The following is a 22,992-nucleotide window of genomic DNA, read 5'->3' on the forward strand; positions in this document are numbered from 1 at the left end:
GTGTTTCTTTCCCTCTTTAATCATTGACTCTCTGTACATATCTGCTCCAGTAATGATTAACTCACAGAACACTTCCATTGTAGAAACAAACACCAATCTGCACTAAATTAAGGGAACAGTTCATGCCGTTTCAGACCAGCTTGAACTTTCTTTCTTTTGTGTATGAATGTACCGGCCACCGTTTTCTATATAATGTAAGGGAATGAGGACTGGGGCTGTTGAGCTCAAAAATGACATCATAGTAATATCATAACAGGGATTCATATGATTTTTGCTCATTATTTCAAGTGTTCTGAAGTCATATGATGGCTCTCTTTGACAATATTTTAATCTTTATTCACTGATCAAAGATCTCTCCATGAAGGGGAAGATAATGCTACATACATCATCCCCTTCAGTTAACTGTGATCAGGGTTAGTTTATCACTATTATAGTTTTATTAATATTTAAAGTTTTTCAGGTTTCATTTTAATTTTAGTTAAAACTTTTAGTAATTTTATGTGCTTTTGTCATTTTCATTAGATTTGTTTCTTAATATTACTATTTAATTTATTTTATTTCACATTTTGTTTTACACTGTAAACATTTTTTGTTGGTTTAACTTAAAAAAGTAAGTAACCTGGTTGCCTTAAAATGTTAAGTTTATTGAAATTAAAAAATTGAGTTGATACAATGACGGAAATTTGTTTAAAAAATAGAAACTCAAAATATTATTGTACCTGAACCATATAAAATATTTGATAAATCATGAAAATAGCACTATCTGGCATGTTTCACTGCGCCATCACAAATAAAACAATTACCCAATATGCTTACAAAATCTTTTAATAATATTTTAATAAAGGTTGTCGAATCTCAAAAATGTTCTTTGTATTAACTGAAAATTTTAATTTCAATAAACTCAAAATTTTAAGGCAAGCAGGTAACTTTTTTCTAAATAATTTTTTACAGTGTAGTTTTAATGTAAATAGCATATTTTCTTAATGATAGTCAGATGCTATTTACGCTTAGAACAAATAGCAATAGATTCTATTTAAACTGTAAAAAGAGCAGTATTTTAACTAAGTGTAAATAGTAGTTTTACTTTTATAAACTGGTGAGTTCCCATTCTTGATTCTGATTGGTCAATAGCTGTGTTAGAGCGCTGCACAACACCCTTAGCAACCACTCATAGCAACGTAAACATACGTTTGCTCTCATTGATATTTTTCATTGATGCTTAGCTACTGTTTTATATAAAAAAGTATTGTATTAAAAAAACTGTATTATATACTGTATTATATAGTAAAGTATTGTGCGATAGTGAGTGAGCCAATGTATTGGCTGCATTTAGATAGGTCAGCCCTATAATTAAAAATCAGTTTGAATGTCCACTGCGATATCTTGTCTTTTTAACAGTTAATGGGTTTCCCCGTTCCTGTGCCATGACACTGACAGCTAGTCAAAGCATTTGTCAGTTGAGTCTTTCTCCGTGTTCACAACAAGTTTCAGTCCTTTCAATATAAAAGTCTTCGCTACTGACTGACTCACTCATAAAGACTTTGCCAGCATCTAATGCCGTAATAATGTAACTTCTGTTGCTGTTCATGGTCAGGGACTATTTTTTTTCCAGTGGAAGGAAGGCTTTTAGTTATTTTACTTTATGAAAGTTGCATTGATACATGTTTTTTTGCCTTTGATATATGTATTGTGTGCTAACTGTTTTATAAAAGCAAGAAGGTACTGACCACCTTACTTAGGTACTGACTTAATGGCCCCATTTACACTGCATGGTTCAAGTGACCCAATTCCGATTTTTTCCTCTCATGTGGCACAGATCGGATATGACATGTGAACGTGTGAGCAGTAAAAAAACGCATGAATTCCGATATCCTCAGATCGGATTCAGGCCTCACTCATATGTGGTAATAAATCCGATATGATTCGGATGCGTGCATTAGCGTCTGCCATGTAAGCGGTCAAATCGGATATCCCCCAGTAAATGCGAGTCGTACGCCACTGAAAAAAGGACGAAGGCGAATGACGTCAACTCAGGTGGACACAAACTGCCATTGTTGCCAAGTCCGCGGTTTTCATGCGGAATTGGGCTACTTTAACACAGTTTTGAGTTGCAATTGCACGGGTTTTGTTGTGAAAACCTGCCAACCCCGTCAAGGGCTCTCCTCTTTTTCTCCACCTTACGAGAGAAATGTTTTGCTGACCTTTAAAGATGTGTGGAACAGTGCAGACAGCAAAACATTGTGCAATCATTTTGTCTGCGTCCATCGCATATCACGCTGTTTTACTTCCTTTCACCGGTTAAGAACGTCTTGGGCTGTTTTGCCAGTGTACAGTGTAAATGCAAATATCGGAAACGGGTCGCTTTTGAAAAGATGATGTAAGCGGGTCGTCAAAAAAATTGGATATAGTCACCAAATCGGAATTGTGCATCAAGACCTGCAGTGTAAATGCAGCCAATGTGACTTAATCCACGATGCAGCACGGCCTCTCGAATCTTATTGCTTACCTAAATAGTGGAAATACTATTTGCACCTCAGTGTTGTTGTACATTAAACGTTATGCAATTAAATCATAGAGAGTACATTATTATGTTTATTAAAATTATTAAAGCCCTCCCTACACCTAGCCTGGTTTTACCAGACTCTCATACATTTCATTTGTACATAGAGTCTGGCCACTCTCCATTGACAAGGGTTTATTTTTCGTGAAGGCGGGCACCCTGTTGAGGTTTAAAACTATTGGATCTGCCCTGAGCCACTCTGGATCTGCCATAACCAATTGCTAACGTTTGTTCGTGACGTATGTCATGCGCCCTTCGCCTGTTTCACACATGGAAATCTGACAAAATAAAAGTGCACATGTAGATGCCACCTCAGTGATAAAACTATAGGATAAAACCTAAAACTCGTGCATTCGGATTGTGATTTATTCACGCCACGGTGGAGAGGAGAGTTCTGTGAACAGGAACGCGGCGCTCACGCGGTCCGTAACATGATTGTATGCTGTAAATAAAATGTCATATGCTTGGTATGATAATAAATGCTGCTATAAATAACGGACCGATTCAAATGTTTAAGTGCTTTTATTTTAATTTGTTTGAGCGGTGATGAAATATATTGCTCTTCTAAATACAAGTCTATAAATGCATCCTAATAACAGCAAAGCAACCGTATGGTGCTCTGCAGGGGTCAGAAATGATTACAAACAGTGAATTTTGAAGTGATATATTGTTGAAAACTCAGAGATGAGGATTCGGACAGCTGTTACATCAACATGAGTCGGTAACTCGGCCGGGGATTTTTCCGCGGGTGGTAAGAGACGGACGGCAATAAAATAACTGACCAGTCCCTGTAACCTAAATGATGGCAATACCTTCCGACCCCACGAGAAACAGTTACCGTCCGAATAGCTTCAGCAAACTCCTTCATCACTAACGAAGCGAACTGGAAAATCAAACTTTTCCCGAGTTTACCCTGTTGGAGGGCCACCAACAAACCCCAGCAAAGACTGTTATTGCTCCGGCTTTAACTTCTGGATATTCGGCAGCGGTGCCACAATGCAATGAATGGTTTAGTTTGCATCTTTCACGGCGCCGCCATTACTGAACTACAACTCAAACTAGCGCTCGACATCAACGTCATCGTTCTCAGCCACTCCCTCTGTTCGCTGATTGGACCGGTAAAAATTTGTTCGGAGAAAATCTAAGAATACACCGCAGTCCCAGACGTAGGGCTGGTCGATTCCGAAATTTTTGGAATCGATTCCGATTCCAATTCCTGTTTCCGGAATCGACGGAGTCGATTCCAAGAATCGATTCCCCACTGTTGTTTTCGATTCCTTTTCGATTCTTCTTTTTTTAACAAAATCGATGGTGAACCTAGTTCCGGAGTGACCGCAGGATACAAGGATGTAGAAAGTATTCTTGCACAGAATGTACGAGGTAAAATAACCACAATATTAAAGAAAAAAAAATTATATAAGAGTGCGCAGTTTATTTGTCAATCAGATGCGCGAGCAAGTTGCGTTCATTACTATAGCAACATAGACTCGGTCATTAAGCTGTACTAGGCGCATTTTCTTTCTGTTATCAATGGATTAATGAAAATAAAAGAAAATAGAAAATTAAAATAAGACCCTCACATCTGCATCTGTAAGCAGCGCTCAAAACCTACCCTTGTGGATAACAGAACCATTTCACAATTTAAAATTATGGAGTTTTTGTGTGCAAAATATGTAGCAAACTTGTCCACGATGCAGCATCACAGAAGGAAACAATGACAATAAACACTATTAAACTAAGTGAAGGAAAGGTATAGTAATAATCAGCGATATGCGTTCTCATATGGATCGATTTGAACGTTTCATACCATAAAAATAAGTAGTTAGAATTACGTTCTAGTGACGTCATCACACAATGACGCAAAAAAACGCTGAATTGCTTTATTTTTAACTCGTAATTTGAAACTAAGTGTTCAAAAGAACCTTTTGCAAAAAATAAATAGACTTCCAATCATTATTAGTAAGCGAGAGACAAGTGAATAAAGAGGAGTCGATTCCCCGAGATGGAATCGATTCCAAACGTTGGAATCGACTCTCGATTCCCAACGCCTTGGAATCGAGGAATCGATTCTTTTTGGAATCGATTCCCAGCCCTACCCAGACGTAGTACTGAAGGAAAATGAAAATTGAGCGGAAGTACGTAGGAGGGCAGAGCCAGGCTACCCTACACCTACCCCCTAAACCAGGGCTATTCAAATCTTACCCTGGAGGTCCAAATGCACTGCAGAGTTTAGCTCCAACCCTGATCAAACACACCCACCTGTGATTTTATAATGATCCTGGAGACATTGATTAGCATGTTCAGGTGTGCTTGATTAAGGTTGGAGCTAAACTCTGCACTGCATTGGCCCTCCAGGGTAAGATTTGAATAGCCCTGCCCTAAACACTTTATTATGAAACACACGTAGATGCTTTATTTCCACTTTTTTAAATATTTTTTTATATATTTTTTGAAAATAAATGCTTTTCTGATTTAATATGTGATGGGAAAAGGGAGAAGAGTGAGTTCAGCAATAGGCTGATTTGTACTCGGGAGGATTTTGCGGATTTCAGCTTTCTGCCCCGCGTATTACCACGTGAACAGCTAAGCGTCCTCAGCAGTGGGCGGAGTTAGTGTGAATAGCCTCTGCCAACAAGATGTGCTATTTGAACTTAGTGTATTGACATTTCATAAAGTTTTATTTATATATTTTTATTTCAGCTTTATTTCAATTAACAAAAATGCTTCAATAGTTTTAGTTTCAATGAAAGGAAGTGTATGTAAGATTGTGGCCAAAACTGGTACGGCAGGTGTCTCCCCTCTCCCCCTCCCCCTGACTTGAGGTTGCCAGATAGGCTGCAGGATCAGCAGGAGCGTTTGTAGATCTGCAGCTGTGGTAACCCGGATGCCCAAACACTACTGACTTTGTGATTGGTCGATAGGTGGAGGGCGGAGCTTCAGGCCAAAACACAACATGACAACATCAACATCAGTTGAGGGCTGCAACAACAACTTTTAAATGACAATATCCTGGCCGGACTACTGTTGTCAGTGATATAAGTATTTGACATTAACATGATTTCTTAATGTCTGGTGACATATCAGGGCCATTTTATGATTCATTGAAATACATTTCTTACATACAGTTCCTTTAACGATATTAACCCTAGCTGTTAATCTCTAGGACTGGATCGAAGAATTGAATTAGTCTGATTTATGACGAATGATTGTTGTTTCATTGAACATATCAGAAAAAAAATTATTCATTCACAAAACAAATGTTGCGTCTTCTCTCATGAGCTCACAAACATGCCAATGGGAGCTTAAATTCAGATGACAAAATTCAGTCTGTTTGGGATCTGACCAGCCTGTGTGTTCCTTGTGTGTCCAACAGGAGGCGGTCTTCATGGGCAATGGGGAGCAGTACATTTGGAAACCACCAGAAGAGGATGAGATCATCATGCCAGGGGTTCCTCAGCTGGAGAACGGACACAGCCATCCCATTCCCACCGCCGTGGAGGTAACATCTCCCTCGCTATTCCAGCACAGCAGACGGGATCGGGACATTTTGTCTAAGTTTGGGATCGGGTTGCAGACTTTGACATTTGACCCCTAAAACCCAGGATGCATTTGCATACATTTCGTACCTCTTCAGTCTGACCTTTGTCCGTCAAGAAAGAGCATTTTCTGGCACCGGAAGTGAGTGGAATGATGGCTGCTGTCTGATAAATTGTGGCTAGAGAGCGAGAGAGAAAGTTTGAACCTTCTTTTCCCCCTCCCCCTCTCCTCTCCCTTCATGCTCTCTCTCTCGCTCTCTCTATCGCTGGCTTGGAATGGCATGACTAACAGACAGGTCAAAGGTCTGTAGACTGCGCTAGTTGAAGACTGTCAGTTCAGGGTTGGTGTGAGGGAAGGAGGGAAGGAATATGAGAAGTGGGGAGAGGTCAGGACAGACAGGCAGTCTGAAGCACTCCAGGTCGGTCTGTGTTTAATCAGCTTCCTGTGGCCAATCAAAACTTACAAGCTGGAGTCAGTGTTTACAGCAAACGTATTCTGAACCATTGCCAGACTGATACATTTGACTTTTTACAGAATATACATTACTGATGAAATTTAAGTTCTTTTATTAGGAATACTTTTATTCAGCAAGGATGCATTAAATTGATCAAAAGTGACAGGAAAGGAATTTACAAAAGAATTTGAATAAATGTACTAGTTTTCACAAAAATATTAAATGTTTGATAATAATCAGAAAAGTTACCTGAGCATCAAATTATTAGAATATCACCATATCTGAATGATTTCTGAAGGATCATGTGACACGGAAGAGTATGATGCTGAAAATTCAGCTTTGATCACAGGAATACATTACATTTTAGACATTACATTCAAATAGAAAACAGTTCCTTTGATTTATAATAATATTTCACAATATTATTATTATTTTTTTTAATTAAATAAATGCAGCCAAATAAATGGTGAGGATAAGAGACTTCATTCAAAAATATTACCAACCCTTAACTTTTGAACAATAGTGTATCTCAAACTATTTTGCATCTATTTTAAGTAAAGTTCACTATAACTTTAGTTATATTTAGGTTATATGTAGGTGAAGGAAAAATCATCTTAATTCAAGATTCGAGTCTCTAAATTAATATTTGTATTATTGTGCATTGATCATACAACAACAGTTCAGTGAAACTTTTAACTTCTGTTCTTAACTTCTAGAATGTGTGCCTCGGGTGGCATTAAATGTACTTTTAAATGACATTGTATACATGTTTTGTTCATTAGTTGTGTAACAGTACGCTGAACTCCTTTGGCTCAGATAGAAGTGTTGACTGTTGAAACCGTTGAGCTGAATACACTTCTCCACGCTCTCCACGTCTCTCACTCCTCTGCTCATTCCTTCTCTTGCCCAGACACGCCCAGTTTCATGTCATGAGGTGGGTGTGTGAGTGTGTGGGCGTGACACTGCATGGCCCACTTCACTTAACACATTATACTGAACAAATAACATCCATGAATGTTCAAAAATCAAAAATGACATACAAAACTGTTTAAAAAATTTATTTTTAAAGAAGAAATTAGTACTTTATCAAGTAAGGACACATTAAATAGATTTAAAGAGACACTAAAATAATTTATGATGTTACAAAAGATTTCTGTTTGGAATAAATGCTGTTCTCATCTTTCTATTCATCAAAGAATTGAATGATCATGTGATTGGAGTAATGATGCAAATTTAGCTTTGTCATCACAGAAATAAATTACATTTTAAAATATATTCAAATAGACAACAGTTATTGCCAATTGTAATAATATTTAACAATTTTACTCTGTTTTTACTGTATTTTAATTCAAATAAATGCAGCCTTGGTGAGTATGTAAGAGGCTTCTTTCAAAAAAAATTCCGAAACAGTAGTGTATATGATTATAAACAAAAGGAATGTGTTTGTTTAATATATGATAACGGAAAAATATGAAGAATGAATTTCCCTTGTCATGTAAATTAATGGCAAAAACAATTAAAAAGTTTAGTTTTAAGTTGAATCCGGTGTTGTGAAAATGGCCCCTAAACCAAAGCAACACACGTTACACTTGTAGTTTCTCTGTGAGTTGTACAAACTGCACGTAATATTATTAAACACAAAATATTATATTATATTAATATATTGTATAAGTACAAGGTCTAATTATAACTTCGTTCTAAATTAATCCTTTTTTTTTATTTTATTTTTTACAAAATGCACATTCACACTTGTTTACATGTCTGAATGTCAAAAATGTAAAATAAACAATTTTACCATTTCAAATTATGGGGGGGGGGGGGGGGGGGGGACGACTTGTCCACCTAAGTGCATATGTTTGTTTAGGCCCTGGTTTTAAATATAAAAAAAATATTGATTTGTATCAGGATCTTTCAAATATTACGTTGATATTAATACATAGAAACGGAATATGGATAGGTCAATAACTCATAGTGATCAAATCATCATCTACTTAGCACAGCTGAGTGGTTTGTGTTGTATCAGTGGCCAATCAGCAGCTCAACATTAAAATATCGGTAGCGTTGCTGTTAGCAGTCTGCCGCGCCCTTTCAGAAACCCTTCCCCAGCTCCACCTGTATAGATCTGCTATGGGGGTTATTTCATGTATGTTACATGAAATGGCAGCAGTAGCATGTCTTACATGCTCACAGCAATGTCTGTAAATGTATTGGCAGTGCCAAGTCTATGTACTTGCGTTGCAGCAGTATAGCAGATCTATTCCACCAAGACCAAATAAAGCAGATTAAACGGATAGTTCACCCAAAATTGGAAATGTGATGTTTATCTGCTTACCCCCAGTGCATCCACGATGTAGGTGCGTATGTTTCTTCAGTAGAACACAAATTAAGTTTTTTTATTTCCAACTGTTGCAGTCTGTCAGTCATAATGCATGTGAATGGGTAACAACTCTATAAGAGTAAAAAAAAAAACATGCTTAGACAACATGCACAAAAACCCTGCTGCTCCTGACGACACATTGATGTCTTTAAACACGAACTGGTCGGTGAGAAACCAAACAGTATTTATGTTTTTTTTTTTTTTTTTTACCTCATATCCAGACGAATCTCATCTAGTGTTCCCATCCGTCATTACTTCTGTCTGGTAAAGTCAAACTGGCGCGATCATATATATATATTATGTAAAGTCCTCATCCAGCCAATCCGTGCATGCACTAATCTATCTATCTATCTATCTATCTATCTATCTATCTATCTATCTATCTATCTATCTATCTATCTATCTATCTATCTATCTATCTATCTATCTATCTATCTATCTATCTATCTATCTATCTATCTATCTATCTATCTATATATATATATATATATATATATATATATATATATATATATATATATATATATATATATATATATATATGATCGCGCCAGTTTGACTTTACCAGACGGAAGTAATAGCGGAGGAGAACACTCGATGAGATTCGTCAGGATATGAGGTAAAAAAAAAAAAAAAAACTTAAATACTGTTGGGTTTCTCACAGAAACCGACCGGTTTGTGTCTTAAGACATCAATGTGTCGTTACGAGCAGCAGGGTTTTTGTGCATGTTGTCTAAAGATGTTTTTGTTTTACTCTTATAGAGTTGTTACCCATTCACATGCATTATGACTGACAGACTGCAACGGTTGGAGTTAAAAATCTTCATTTGTGTTCTACTGAAGAAACAAACACACCTACATCGTGGATGCCCTGGGGGTCAGCAGATCAACATCATATTTTCATTTTTGGGTGAACTATCCCTTTAACATCAACAAAACCATTACCATGCAAATCTCTCAAAGAATTGTCCTGACAGAACTCCTGTGCTCACTTAATTGTTGAAATATCAAAATGCTACAAAAAAGCCACCGTGCTTTTGTGTCCAAGTGCAAACACACCTGCGAGAACATGTGTACGCACACATGCAGCCAGTTGTGTAAGATTGAGCTGTTTCAGGAGACTGCATTTGTAAGGAGAGAAATGAGAGAAATGTGTGTGTTTCTGGGGGCGGGGGGAGTAGGGGGTGCGAATGCGAGGGAATGAAGCAATATGAAGGGGAAAGAGAGAGAGAGAGAGAGAGAGAGAGAGAGAGAGCAAGAGGAAGGAGAAAAAAACTGAAGGCTTTCTCAACAGCTGCAGAGAGTTTTGAAACCCCCATCATTGTGATTTCCTCTCGCTCTGCAAAAGCGCTGCACAGCACGGTAAACAATGCTCGACACGGAGGAGAGGAGATCAGCGTGGCACACACAAACATCTGGGAGTGTCGAACAGCATCGAACTCAGCGGTTTTCTTGAAAAACGGCTGGTTCAGTCATGCCTGCGTTCAGACGCATGCTATGCTTCATGCCGCGGCCTGCAGATTACAGTACAGGCTCAAATACTGCAGCGTTGTTAGAGGTGTTAACATGACAAACGCAGTTGCGTCCAGAGCTCTTATTCATGCCGTAACATCTCCTCAGTCTGTACACACGAACGCCGTAAAGGTCACTATGTGAGTTGGAGATCCGAGCTGAGTTCTTGACGGAGATTTTATACGTGCCATTGAACTGGGAGTGCTAAATGTCATTTTGCAAGAGAGGGCATGTGAGGTTAACAGAGCGTGCACACACACACACGAGTAGTTCGCTGTCTTTGTGAGGACTCTCCATAGACGTAATGGTTTTTTAAACTCATTCTGTATGATTTATAAGCTTATGTCCTCATGGGGAGCTCAATTTAGAGTCCCCACCAGGATAGAAAAAACATGTACACACACATCACTGTACATATAAGACTTGTTTTGGGGCCACACATGGACGTTAAAGGAAGTTTGTGGGAAGTCTTCCCACCCGTTTACCTCCTGTCTGGTCAGTGGGGTTAATGCCGCTTCGGTGGGCTGCTGTGGTGAAAGTTTAACTGGCTTATCTGCAGGTTAGGTAACATTGGTGCTCTCCGCAGCCAGATAAGAGTGTTTACACTGGCTCTGTCGATCACGGCCAAAGTGGGTCATGTTTCTGCTGTGTGCAAGCAGAGTCCTGTTACCACGCAGCCCTCCGTCAAACACTCGCCTCCGTGGGCGTTTATGTACTACTTATACTATATCTTCAGGCATATTAGAGGCTGTGTTAAGTCTGATCTGTCCTGTTGTGTTTTAGTTTGCTAAGCAATTGTTACTCTTACTATTGATCAAACTTTGAACAACCCCCTAAATCTGAGAATTAAAGGAACTGTATGTAAGAAATGTATTTCAATGAATCATAAAATGGCCCTGATATGTCACCAGACATTAAGAAATCATGTTAATTTCAAATACTTATATGACTGACAACAGTAGTCCGGCCAGGATATTGTCATTTAAAAGTTGTTGTTGCAGCCCTCAACTGATGTTGATGTTGTCATGTTGTGTTTTGGCCTGAAGCTCCGCCCTCCACCTATCGACCAATCACAAAGTCAGTAGTGTTTGGGCATCTGGGTCGCCAGATCTGCTCTAGTTACCACAGCTGCAGATCTACAAACGCTCCTGCTGATCCTGCAGCCTATCTGGCAACCTCGAGTCAGGTGGAGGGGGACGGGGATACACCTGCAGTACCAGTTTTGGCCACAATCTTACACACATTAGTTAAACTGATGGAGAGAAACAAATATCTTATAGATTTGAAGACGGGGCCAGTAAACAACCAGCTGAATTGACATGTACTTTGTGAATGTATTCTGTGCTCTGAAATCTGTGTGTTTAATGTTTTTTTTCTATTTTTTGGTAAGTCCTTCAGCACTCTAACTGTAACTTGAGAATGTGCTCCACGGGACGGCTATTATTATTACGAAAATCCACTTTGGCACAGCTGATCTTTTGCACACTCTTGAGCGTTTCTCATGCTGTGGTTCTCTCTCTCTCTCTCTCTCTCTCTCTCTCTCTCTCTCTCTCTCTCTCTCTCTCTCTCTCTCTCTCTCTCTCTCTCTCTCTCTCTCTCTCTCTCTCTGTCCTCAGATCTCTGACATGTACTCTACCGTTTGTAAGACCCTGAAGAGGAGACACCAGCAGGGTCAAAGCCAGGAGGAGAGCAGGCCGATGGCTTCTGCCGCGCCCCAGGAAGAGGACAGGGGCGCCGCGGGCTGGCCCGCTGCCGGGGCTGCGGGGGAAGAGGTGTGGGGGAGGAGCGGCCCCCAGGAGGAGCCCTGCTACGAACCTGTGGGAGAGAAGACTTGGCCCCGGGGCCTGGCGGTGGAGTCGGACCCGGCTTACGCCACCATCGATTCTCACCGGAAAAGGGAGAAGCTGGCCAGCAACACGCTGAAGCCCAAAAAGAAGCCCCCACAGGTTCCGGGCAGAGCCATGACCTGCGAGAACTTTTACGAGACAATCGGCGACGTGAAGCAGGGAGCGAACGCAGCGAGCACCACCACTATCTTTACCTTTAACGACGGCATGGAAATGTACGTTACAGGGCTATAAAAACAAGCCTGACTTAAACCGTCAAATGAAACACCTACAGAGGGGAAAAGAACAAACTGCAGCCCAAATGAAAAGATACATACAGCTTACAGCTGCCAAACACATGCCAACCTACATAACCAGATACCAATGTATATTTAATGGAGAGCAACAATCATGCAGACAAAAACAACACTGAACTGGCTGGTTTTTAAGCATGCTCACCAAATACAGGGATCTAAACTGGTTTTTCCACCATGCTACAACAGTCGCTACACTGCAAAAAACATACCAAATATTCGTAAATCGTGAAACATTTATTTGAGAAGCAAAATTACATATAAATTCTTGTTTTCTGGAAAACAAAAACGTCAAAATGAAGTGACTTTATGCTTAAAACAACAAATGTCTGCCAATGGGGTAAGAAAAAAACTAGTTTTCCATTTGAATTAAGTTTATTTCTCGTAAACAAACTTGTTTACTCTTTCACCCCATTGGCAGATATTTTTTCTTGTTTTAAGTATATTCTCACTTAGTTGCAATAATTTTATGACCAGATTTAGTAACTGCTTTTGCCAGCCTAAACCCTCTTTTGTCATATTTTTGCAGCATATGCATTTGTAGGAGTTTCCTTTTCAGACGCAAAATTGATGGGAGGAGAGCGTTTAAATGAACAGTGCACCATGATTTACTAAGGATCGCGGTAGTCAATTTACTGGTATTTGCTCCATTAATAAACGCAGAAAAAAGCGTCTTAACCCAGTTTGCGCTTGACATTCTGCACTAGTTGATGTTGGAGGAGGAACCAAAGGCAACAGAGAGCATATGATAAAAGGGGACAATTTCCTCCACCCGTGTTCATTTATTTGGAATGCTAGAAGAAGACATTATCTGAACATATCTTTTTTTTTGCAAATTCTCATTATTTTTTATTTGCTGTGCCTGTGTTGTTAGTAGATTACCCACTCCTGTTTATCATTGGCTCTGCTAGTTTGCAACTAAATGCTAATTTGCCTGGATCTTGACAGAAATTTCAGAACTCTTGGTAGAAATTTCCACTCCCATCAGCACTTTTATGGCGTTGTGGTCTTAAGCTAAATTGCTCTGGGGTGTGTTTCCTATACAACGCCGTAACTCGCTGTCGTTGAAGAACTCCACTAGGGCCGTGTTTAACTCCACTTTTAGACTTGCAGTCGCAAACTTTCCTAAGCACTTCCAGTTAAGGGGAATCGGATTTTTGAAATGCATTCAGCTTCGTCAAGTGGATGAGGGAAATTTATTTGGACAGAGCCTCGACCCTTTGATTTTGACCGAGGGAGTCTACTGAACATGTACACTTCAGGCAGATCCATAGAACACAATGCACCATGATTGCGACGTCAGAGCAGGTCACGCTTATTGTACCCCCACCCCACACAACTTTAAGATATTCTTATTTTGACATTTAACCGCATTTAATACATGTTGTAGCTACCTTAAAGGTACACTATGTAGTATTTTTGTTGTAAAATATCCAAAAACCACCAGGCCAGTATTATATATTTTGTTCAGTTGAGTTCTTACAATATCCCAAATGTTTCCAACTATTTGTAAATTGTGAGAAAATTGCTATTTTAACCAAGGAGCCGGGACGTCTGAGGGAGTCGCCTGTCAATTGATTTTCAGTTTCCATTTTCGAAATGGAGGGAAGTTAGCTAAGAAAGGGCATACAAAATTGTACTTAAACACAGCCTAGCTAGACACGACTGTTTCCCGAAACCGCATTATCGCAAATTTGACGTTTAAGAACGTTTAACAGAGTAAAACTTATTTTATTTGTTTGAGATTTAATTAATGCTAAAAAATGTTGCTATAAATTATGGACATGGCATCTGAGGACTAATTCAAATTTTGCTTTATTACAGACAAAAATCATAGGCTCTTTCTCACGTACTAGAGAATGTACGTACACCAAGCGGCAACCTCCCGCGATCTCTCTTGAAGCCAATACGGCAGTAATGTAAACTGCACTTCATCGACTGGCCTCTAGGGACAGGCTCCCGAAGCGAGCAGAATCTCATTGAGCCCCATGTTAAAATGCCCAACTTTACAGCAGAAAAAAACATGTTTACAGCCTGGTACAAATTGTGGTTTTGGTCTATATGGCTAATGTTGACCTTCATGACAACTGTGGGGGTGGATAATTTTTTTTATAACTCATTCGTTTACGTTATATAAAGCCTTAATGTTCTGCATAATTAAGGGCGTGGTTACTTTGAGTGACAGGTGGATAGCCATTTATCTGCCGTCTATAGTCATTGCGTCACCTAAGCTCCGCCCACATTCCGCCTTTTTGCCCATTTTCTGTTATCCGGGAGTGACACGCGATGACTCGCTCGCAAGATGGTAACGGCCAGCGCGCCCATACTTTAAGCTTCCGAGCGGCTTATCGGAATCCTATGGGTGACGTCACGGACACTACGTCCATATTTTTTTATAGTCTATGACTAACATGCACTCCTCAAAAATGCCGCTTTGAAACTCTTGAGAAACTGACACGTAAATGACATTTGTATATATTCAAAATAAAATATATAGATTGTACTGAATGTCAGCTTGCTTATTTTGCTCAAGATAAGGGTTTAAGTCCACATGTCATGCAAACAAGAAAACATCTTGTTTCGTGTTCCATTGTTGACGAGAGCCGTCATTCGAACCACACAACTTTGCAATGCTGCATGCAAATATTTGTTGGAACTATATAATTTCGGGGAACACGTTGAGGTGGAAACGACTCGTTGAACTATGCTGATAACAACGGAACTTGTGACCATAGATGGCAAGCGATGCTTTTCTGTAAATGCACCAAGGTTTAGTAAATCTGGCCCATAATATCGTAAGTAATTTTGCTTCTCTTGATTAAATATTTGTTTAAACATTTGTACTGTCAAAAAGAACATGATTTTTTGCAGTGTGATGACAGTTTACTGCAGGGTTAAAGAGTTTGGATCTGATTAAATCAAATCAGGATGAACAGACTGTAGGTCCGTGTGAGCACTACCTGTAGATTAACACAGGGATCACAGGAGACGTCAGCTTAACCCCCCTTCGCTCTGACAACACACCTGACTGGTTCTCTCAGCTTGAGACTGCCGGCCACCGCCACAGTGTTAGTTTAGCTGAAACAGAATACCGAGTTAACTTCTCTTTTTTTCCACCTTAAACATTATGTATGCTGAATGAAAGTTTAGGTGGTGTACATACAGTATGTGTGGTCATTTTTCAATACGCACGTAACTTAAAGTCGGGCTCAGGCGGAATCTGCAGATATGTTTTTACACTGATCTTGGAGAAGAATCTGCATAATTGTGATTAACAGTCATAAAATGAGTTTAACAAATCTACCTGATTACCTGAATGCATTACATACAAATATTATTACTTTACAATAAAATGCATATATATATATATATATATATATATATATATATATATATATATATATATATATATATATATATATATATATATATATATATATATATATATATATATATATATATATATATGCACAGTGAGGAAAATAAGTATTTGAACACCCTGCTATTTTGCAAGTTCTCTCACTTGGAAATCATGGAGGGGCCTGAAATTGTCATCGTAGGTGCATTGAGCTCCCTCCAAAGATTCTCTATTGGGTTTAGGTCTGGAGACTGGCTAGGCCACGCCAGAACCTTGATATGCTTCTTACAGAGCCACTCCTTGGTTATCCTGGCTGTGAGCTTCGGGTCATTATCATGTTGGAAGATCCAGCCTCGACCCATCTTCAATGCTCTAAATGAGGGAAGGAGGTTGTTCCCCAAAATCATGCAATACATGGCTCTGCTCATCCTCTCCTTAATACAGTGCAGTCGCCCTGTCCATGTGCAGAAAAACACCCCCAAACCATGATGCTACCACCCCCATGCTTCACAGTAGGGATGGTGTTCTTGGGATGGTACTCATCATTCTTCTTCCTCCAAACACGTTTAGTGGAATTATGACCAAAAAGTTCTGTTTTGATCTCATCTGACCACATGACTTTCTCCCATGACTCCTCTGGATCATCCAAATGGTCTTTGGCAAACTTAAGACAAGCCTGGACATGTGCTGGTGCAGGGGAACCTTCCGTGCCATGCATGATTTCAAACCATGACATCTTACAGTCCCTGACAAAAGTCTTGTCGCTTATCTATTTTCTAGAAATACCTGATATTAACCTGACTTTTAATTAATTAATGGGTTTTAGAAATAGCTCATATGAAAAGCTAAAACCCTCCCAAATGATGTTTAATGCACTGAAATAAATAATTTTCATAGAAAAAATATTTATCATTTAATCAAGACAGAAAGGTCAAATTTTGGCAAGACAAAAGTTTTGTCGCCTATACAGAAATTGAACAAATTTACTGCAAATACAAAAATATGTCAGCAAATTAAGTTGTGGTGCTGTGAGATTCAAATTTAATATCTTGTATGACTTCCATGAGCTTGAAGGACTGCATTAATGCGGTTTGGCAAGGATTCATACAATTTATTGATGAAGTCATCAGGAATAGCTAAGAAAGCAGTCTTGCATGCCTCCCAGAGTTCATCAATATTCTTTGGTTTCGTCTTCCATGCGTCCTCTTTCATCCTACCCCACATATGCTCAATGATGTTCATGTCTGGTGACTGGGCTGGCCAATCCTGGAGCATCTTGATCTTCTTCGCCTTGAGGAACTTTGATGTGGAAATGGAAGTATGCGATGGAGCACCGTCCTGCTGCAGAATTGGGCCTCTTTTATGGTTGGGAATATAAGAAGTAGCTAAGATTTCTTGGTATTTTAGACTATTGATGTTGCCTTCCACCCTGCAGATCTCTCGCACACCCCCATACTGGATGTAACCCCAGACCATGATTTTTCCGCCACCAAACTTCACTGTTTTCTGGGTGAATTTTGGATCCATTCTGGCTCCAGTAGGTCTCCTGCAATATTTGCGGCGACTGTGGTGTAATTTAACAGAAGATTAATCTGAAAAATCCACCTTCTGACACTTTTCCTGCGTCCATCCTTTTAGCAGGCTGTGGGCCTTGGCAAATGCCACACGGTTTTTCAATTTTGTTTAGTGCTGGCTTCTGGGCACTGATTCGACCATGGAGGCCATTTCGAGACAGAATCCTACAAACTGTTCTGGTTGACACAGGGACTTCAGGTGACCAGGTCTCGTGGAGCTCTGCTGCAGTGGAAAATGGGCTGGCCTTGGATTTTCGAGCCAACAAACGGTCCTCTCAAGCAGTTGTCTTGCGGGGTCTGCCTGAGCTGGGCTTGTCAAAAACGTCTCCAGTCTCTTCAAATCTTTTTTTTATCCTCTGTACTTGACGCTGAGACACATTGAAGGTGTCTGCCACATCAGCAGTGGATCTGGTCTTCAGCCTCTTGATAATCAAAACTTTAGTCTCAGGGTGAATCTTAGGCATGTTTGCAGAGGTCTAGTTGCAGTTGATGTGAAGGTCTAGTGTACTGGGGTTCTTTTTATACACACTTGATATGTATATGTATAGCTCATATGACAAGGTGACAACACTTATGTCTTTGCAAAAATTGACTCAATGGGCTTTACCAAGCTGTCAATATTAGAATACTTTTTGAAAGTTTAGTTTTTCACTGAAACATTATCACAAAAGCTGGTGGAATTAAAATGAGCCATTTCTTGTAAAAAAAAATCTTGATTAGAAATATATTTCAGCGGCACTTCAGGTCAATTTGTACACAAGCGACAAGACTTTTGTCAGGGACTGTAGTGTATTACCAACAGTAACCTTGGAAACGGTGGTCCAGCTCTTTTCAGGTCATTGACCAGCTCCTCCCGTGTAGTTCTGGGCTGATATCTCACCTTTCTTAGGATCATTGAGACCCCACAAGGTGAGATCTTGCATGGAGCCCCAGTCCGAGGGAGATTGACAGTCATGTTTAGCTTCTTCCATTTTCTAATGATTGCGCAGACAGTGGACTTTTTTTTCACCAAGCTGCTTGGCAATTTCCCCGTAGCCCTTTCCAGCCTTGTGGTAGTGTACAATTTTGTCTCTAGTGTCTTTGGACAGCTCTTTGGTCTTGGCCATGTTAGTAGTTGGATTCTTACTGATTGTATGGGGTGGACAGGTGTCTTTATGCAGCTAATGACCTCAAACAGGTGCATCTAGTTTAGGATAATAAATGGAGTGGAGGTGAACATTTTAAAGGCAGACTAACAGGTCTTTGAGGGTCAGAATTCTAGCTGATAGACAGGTGTTCAAATACTTATTTGCGGCTGTATTATACAAATAAATAGTAAAAAAATAAAAAATACATTGTGATTTCTACGATGTCACCTACGATGACAATTTCTGACCATTCCATGATTTCCAAGTGGGAGAACTTGCAAAATAGCAGGGTGTTCAAATACTTATTTTCTGTACAGTAATACTGTAAAAAAAAATTGGAAACCATGATGTTTTTTTATGGTTTATTTTAAATTTTAAAATAACTTTTTTTATTTGAAATGTCTTTTCTGTCTTTAACTGTATTCATTTCTTTAAAAAATATATATCTTTCAGACCCCAAACTATGTGTTTGGAGTATATATGAGTGCTGTAAAATAGATTAATCGCATCCAAAATACATTTGTGTTTACATTATATATGTGACCATGGACCACAAAACCAGTCATAAAAATAAAAAAACATTGATTGGGATTTTTACATTATCTGAAAACTGCATAAATATGCTTTCAATTGATGTATGGTTTGTTTTCGATACAACATTATTTATTATAATTACTATGGAAATCTGGATGCTGAAGGTGCAAAAAAAAAAAAATTCTAAATATTGAGAAAATCGCCTTTATTGTGGCCTAAATGAAGTCCTTAGCAATGCATATTACTACCAATAATATATTTTTTTATATATATTTCCGTTAGAACATTTGCAGTATATCTTCATGGAACATGATCTTTACTTAATAAATGATTTTTGGCATAAATGAAAAATCGATCATTTTGACCCATTCAATGTATTGTTGGCTATTGCCACAAATATACCTGTGTGACTTATGACTGCTTTTGTGCTCCAGGGTCACATATGTGAATGTACTGTGTATATTATGTCTATATATTCGCATGCATGTATATATTTAAGAAAATGTTATATATATATATATATATATATATATATATATATATATATATATATATATATATATATATATATATATATACACACACACACACACACACACACACACACACACACACACACACACACACACACACACACACACAGTATATACATGCAAACATTTCTGAAATATACATGTATGTGTGCGTGTGCGAATAATTATGATTAATCGATTTGACAGCACTAATATACACACACAAACACACATGGTATATATACCATTATTATTTGCAGTAAATGCATTAAACAATGATTATATCAAAATATCTAATGAAGAAAACTGCAAATACTTGATATACAAACACTTTTGCAGAGCTTTCCGTGGAGTTTTGCGGGTGCAGATTCCGTGTGGGCCTTTTTAAAGGTCACTTTATCAACCAATCAATCAACTTTATTTATATCGCGCTTTTACAATGACGATTGTTTCAAAGCAGCTTCACAGTGTTAAACAGGACAATATTGCAACAAAAATTGATTTTTGACTGTGTAAGTGCATTAGCTCTTCAATTTCTTTTGTTATTTTGTCTATAGCATGCCACTTCTGCTCAATCTCTGGATGTCAGGTAGTTTTAGTGATATGCCATTCGTTTCTCACAAGATTTAAAGTTTTTTTCTTTTTTGGCAACATTAACAGAATGGAAAGTAGAAAAAAAAAGCAAAACCCGATTTCCTTGGGATGCCTCAGCCTAGCCAGTTAACATGTCATTTTCAACGGCCATTGTTAACATTGGAGTTTTATGAGGCTTGTAGCGTCAGTGTGCTGGAACATTGTGGTGCGAGCACAGAGGGCAATAAAGGCTTCTAGTTTGGCCAGGGCCGCTCTCGATCCGCCGCTCTCAGGTCAGTGTGAGCCAGCACTGCTCCCCGGCTCACTGGGCCTCTGACTGGCTTAGCCGCCAGCAGCATTTCATGGAGGCAGTGTCCAAGGAAAACACAGCACAAGGCTTATGGTTGCTAGTAAACGTCTTTTGGAAGATCGTCTCATATTCTGGGCTGTGTGTGCGACCTGATCCTATTGTAAACAATGCCTTTCCCACATGCATTATGGGAGCTTGGATTAGGATCGGGGAAAATAACAGCACATTGGAGCAACCTCTGCAAGGGGAAACCATTTGAGATGATCCCCGAAGACGTCCAAGGCCCATCAGCATGAAATAAAACAACTCTAAATGCATGGTTGGTTTACTACACTGCATATACAGATCATTAAAGTCTGTTGGAGGGCTACAGGAAGGGCCCGGAGGAAAGTGATTTTGGGATTCGAGAGGGCCAAATTATCAGCTCAGGGATGGATAGATAGAGTTCATTAAGGATAAATAACCAAGACACTGTCCACATCCATGTCACATGCAACCTCTGGTGAGAAACGTTGGGTTTGTCATGTCAAGTTTTAATATATACTCAGATGAAAGATTTTTATGGCACTCTATTTTCTTATAAAATTGTATTGGTTAACTCGTTTCCACTTGTAGCAACATGCTAAAAAAAAGCTACTATCACTGCCATCCACGTGTTCCACTGTTCTGTTCAAGTAGGCTGCAACTATTTCCTTGCTTGCAATGCATGCTTCTGAAAACAAAAGCTCTCGTTTTTTTTTTTTCCTTTATCCTCTCTGGTGCATCAAATATATAATGTATAATTCATACCCGTGCCTCACACTATAAGACAGTGCCAAAAAAACATAATACTGGCCACCAAATGGGAAGAGGAGGAGACACAACAGGCTGCTGCTGAGAGGTTATGGATCGTCTCAGGGAGCACTAAGCACATATCTGGTCCAGGACTCATCCAAAACAGTGGGGATCTGGTCTCACAGCAACTGTAGGCCCTCCCTGCCGTTTTTAGCATGTGTCCTTGAGACTTGATGTTTGCCATATTGAGAGAGGAAGTGTGCTCCACTTTAGCTTTGGCTTGGCGGTTCCTCCCACTCCTGAATCTGTCCTTCTAGCACAGGGCCGGCTTTGTATATAGCGGGGCGGATCGGTGCTTTTGATGTTGACGCTTCTGAAAGAGGCTGGGAGAAGCGATCGTCCAGATCTTCCATTGTTTTTGTCAAAAACAAGGGTGTGATTTGTACAGATTGCACAATTTGTTCTTAAAAGAGGCAGAGAAATGACAGGCCTGAAGTATATTTATTGGCAAGTGTGTAAATAAAATATCTATTAAAAATCCATCTGCTTGCGTTAAACAGACGACATACGGTGACGTGATGCTTCTCGTTCACCCAACCATTTATGGTTCAACAAAAATGGACATTCTACCATAGTGAAACAGACCAAATCACATGTATATAGAGCATACATCAATGCAACATAACTATGAAAAGAAAAGCTCTGGTATTGATGTTTTAAAAAGCAACGAAAGGTTTCTACTTCTGCCGTTTAGGTTGTATGTTGTGAAGTGTGTACAGTGACACTGCTTCCCCAGCATATGTCCTTGGCTTAACTGAGTGTATGTGTGGTCCACCCAAAGTGTAACACAGAGTATGGTGAATAATAATATTAATAAAAAAAATCTGTTTAGTAATATTCTGTGCAAAAGATTGTAATGTTTTCTATAAAAAAATATCATATAAATATTTGTTTTTACTTTTTTAATAAAGTTGCACCTTATGATTGGATGTTTGCTGACTATTCTACTGTATGTGTGTTTATTATTATTGGAAAAGGCGCTTTTGAAAAGGCTTGTCGGTTTATAAGGTGAGAGAACAAATTGTCTTTGAAAAAAATGTCTAGAAGTAACAAAGGTTAGGTTATAAATAAGAGATAGCCTTTTAACATTTTAGGTGAGAACTGTACATATATATATATATATATATATATATATATATATATATATATATATATATATATATATATATATATATATATATATATGAAGACAATGGTGAAAAAAAATCTACACTGGTTTGCTGGTCTTGGCTGGTTTAGGATGGTCTCAGCCTGGACAAGCAGTTACTCGGCTGGTTTACCTAATCTCCCAGTCTGACCGAGTGAAAAGGGTCCCAAAACCCCTCTTAAAACAGCCTGATAGTCCAACTAAAACCAGCAAACCAGTTTAGGCTGGTTTGGTGCGTGTGTGTGTGTTTTTTTTTTTTTTTTTTTTTTTTTTTTTTTAAAGGGAGGCTAGCGCGGATACTCTTTAAAAATATGTCTCAGTCCTTTGTATTGTTTTGCGTTAGACGAGCGAATATTTTCTTTTGGCACACATAGACATTTAAGCTGAGAAACTATTCGTTTAAAAAAAGTGCGTCAATTTTTACCGGGGCTTTTTTCTCTTCC

General features: G+C 38.9%; 1 protein-coding gene across 1 annotated transcript in view; it reads left to right on the plus strand.

Annotated features, from left to right (window-relative positions):
* The window catches only part of LOC137078912 (phosphoprotein associated with glycosphingolipid-enriched microdomains 1), a 73,043-nt gene extending 57,960 nt beyond the window's left edge, over window positions 1-15,083 (plus strand). Inside the window, exons 6-7 of the mRNA XM_067446735.1 lie at window positions 5,934-6,059; window positions 12,057-15,083. Coding sequence (XP_067302836.1) covers window positions 5,934-6,059; window positions 12,057-12,521 — 591 coding nt within the window. The 3' untranslated portion in view covers window positions 12,522-15,083. The remainder of the gene's footprint in view (window positions 1-5,933; window positions 6,060-12,056) is intronic.
* Window positions 15,084-22,992: the final 7,909 nt, after the last annotated feature.

The sequence above is a fragment of the Pseudorasbora parva genome, chromosome 6 (genome assembly GCF_024679245.1).
Source record: "Pseudorasbora parva isolate DD20220531a chromosome 6, ASM2467924v1, whole genome shotgun sequence".
In the NCBI taxonomy this organism is placed as follows: domain Eukaryota; kingdom Metazoa; phylum Chordata; class Actinopteri; order Cypriniformes; family Gobionidae; genus Pseudorasbora; species Pseudorasbora parva.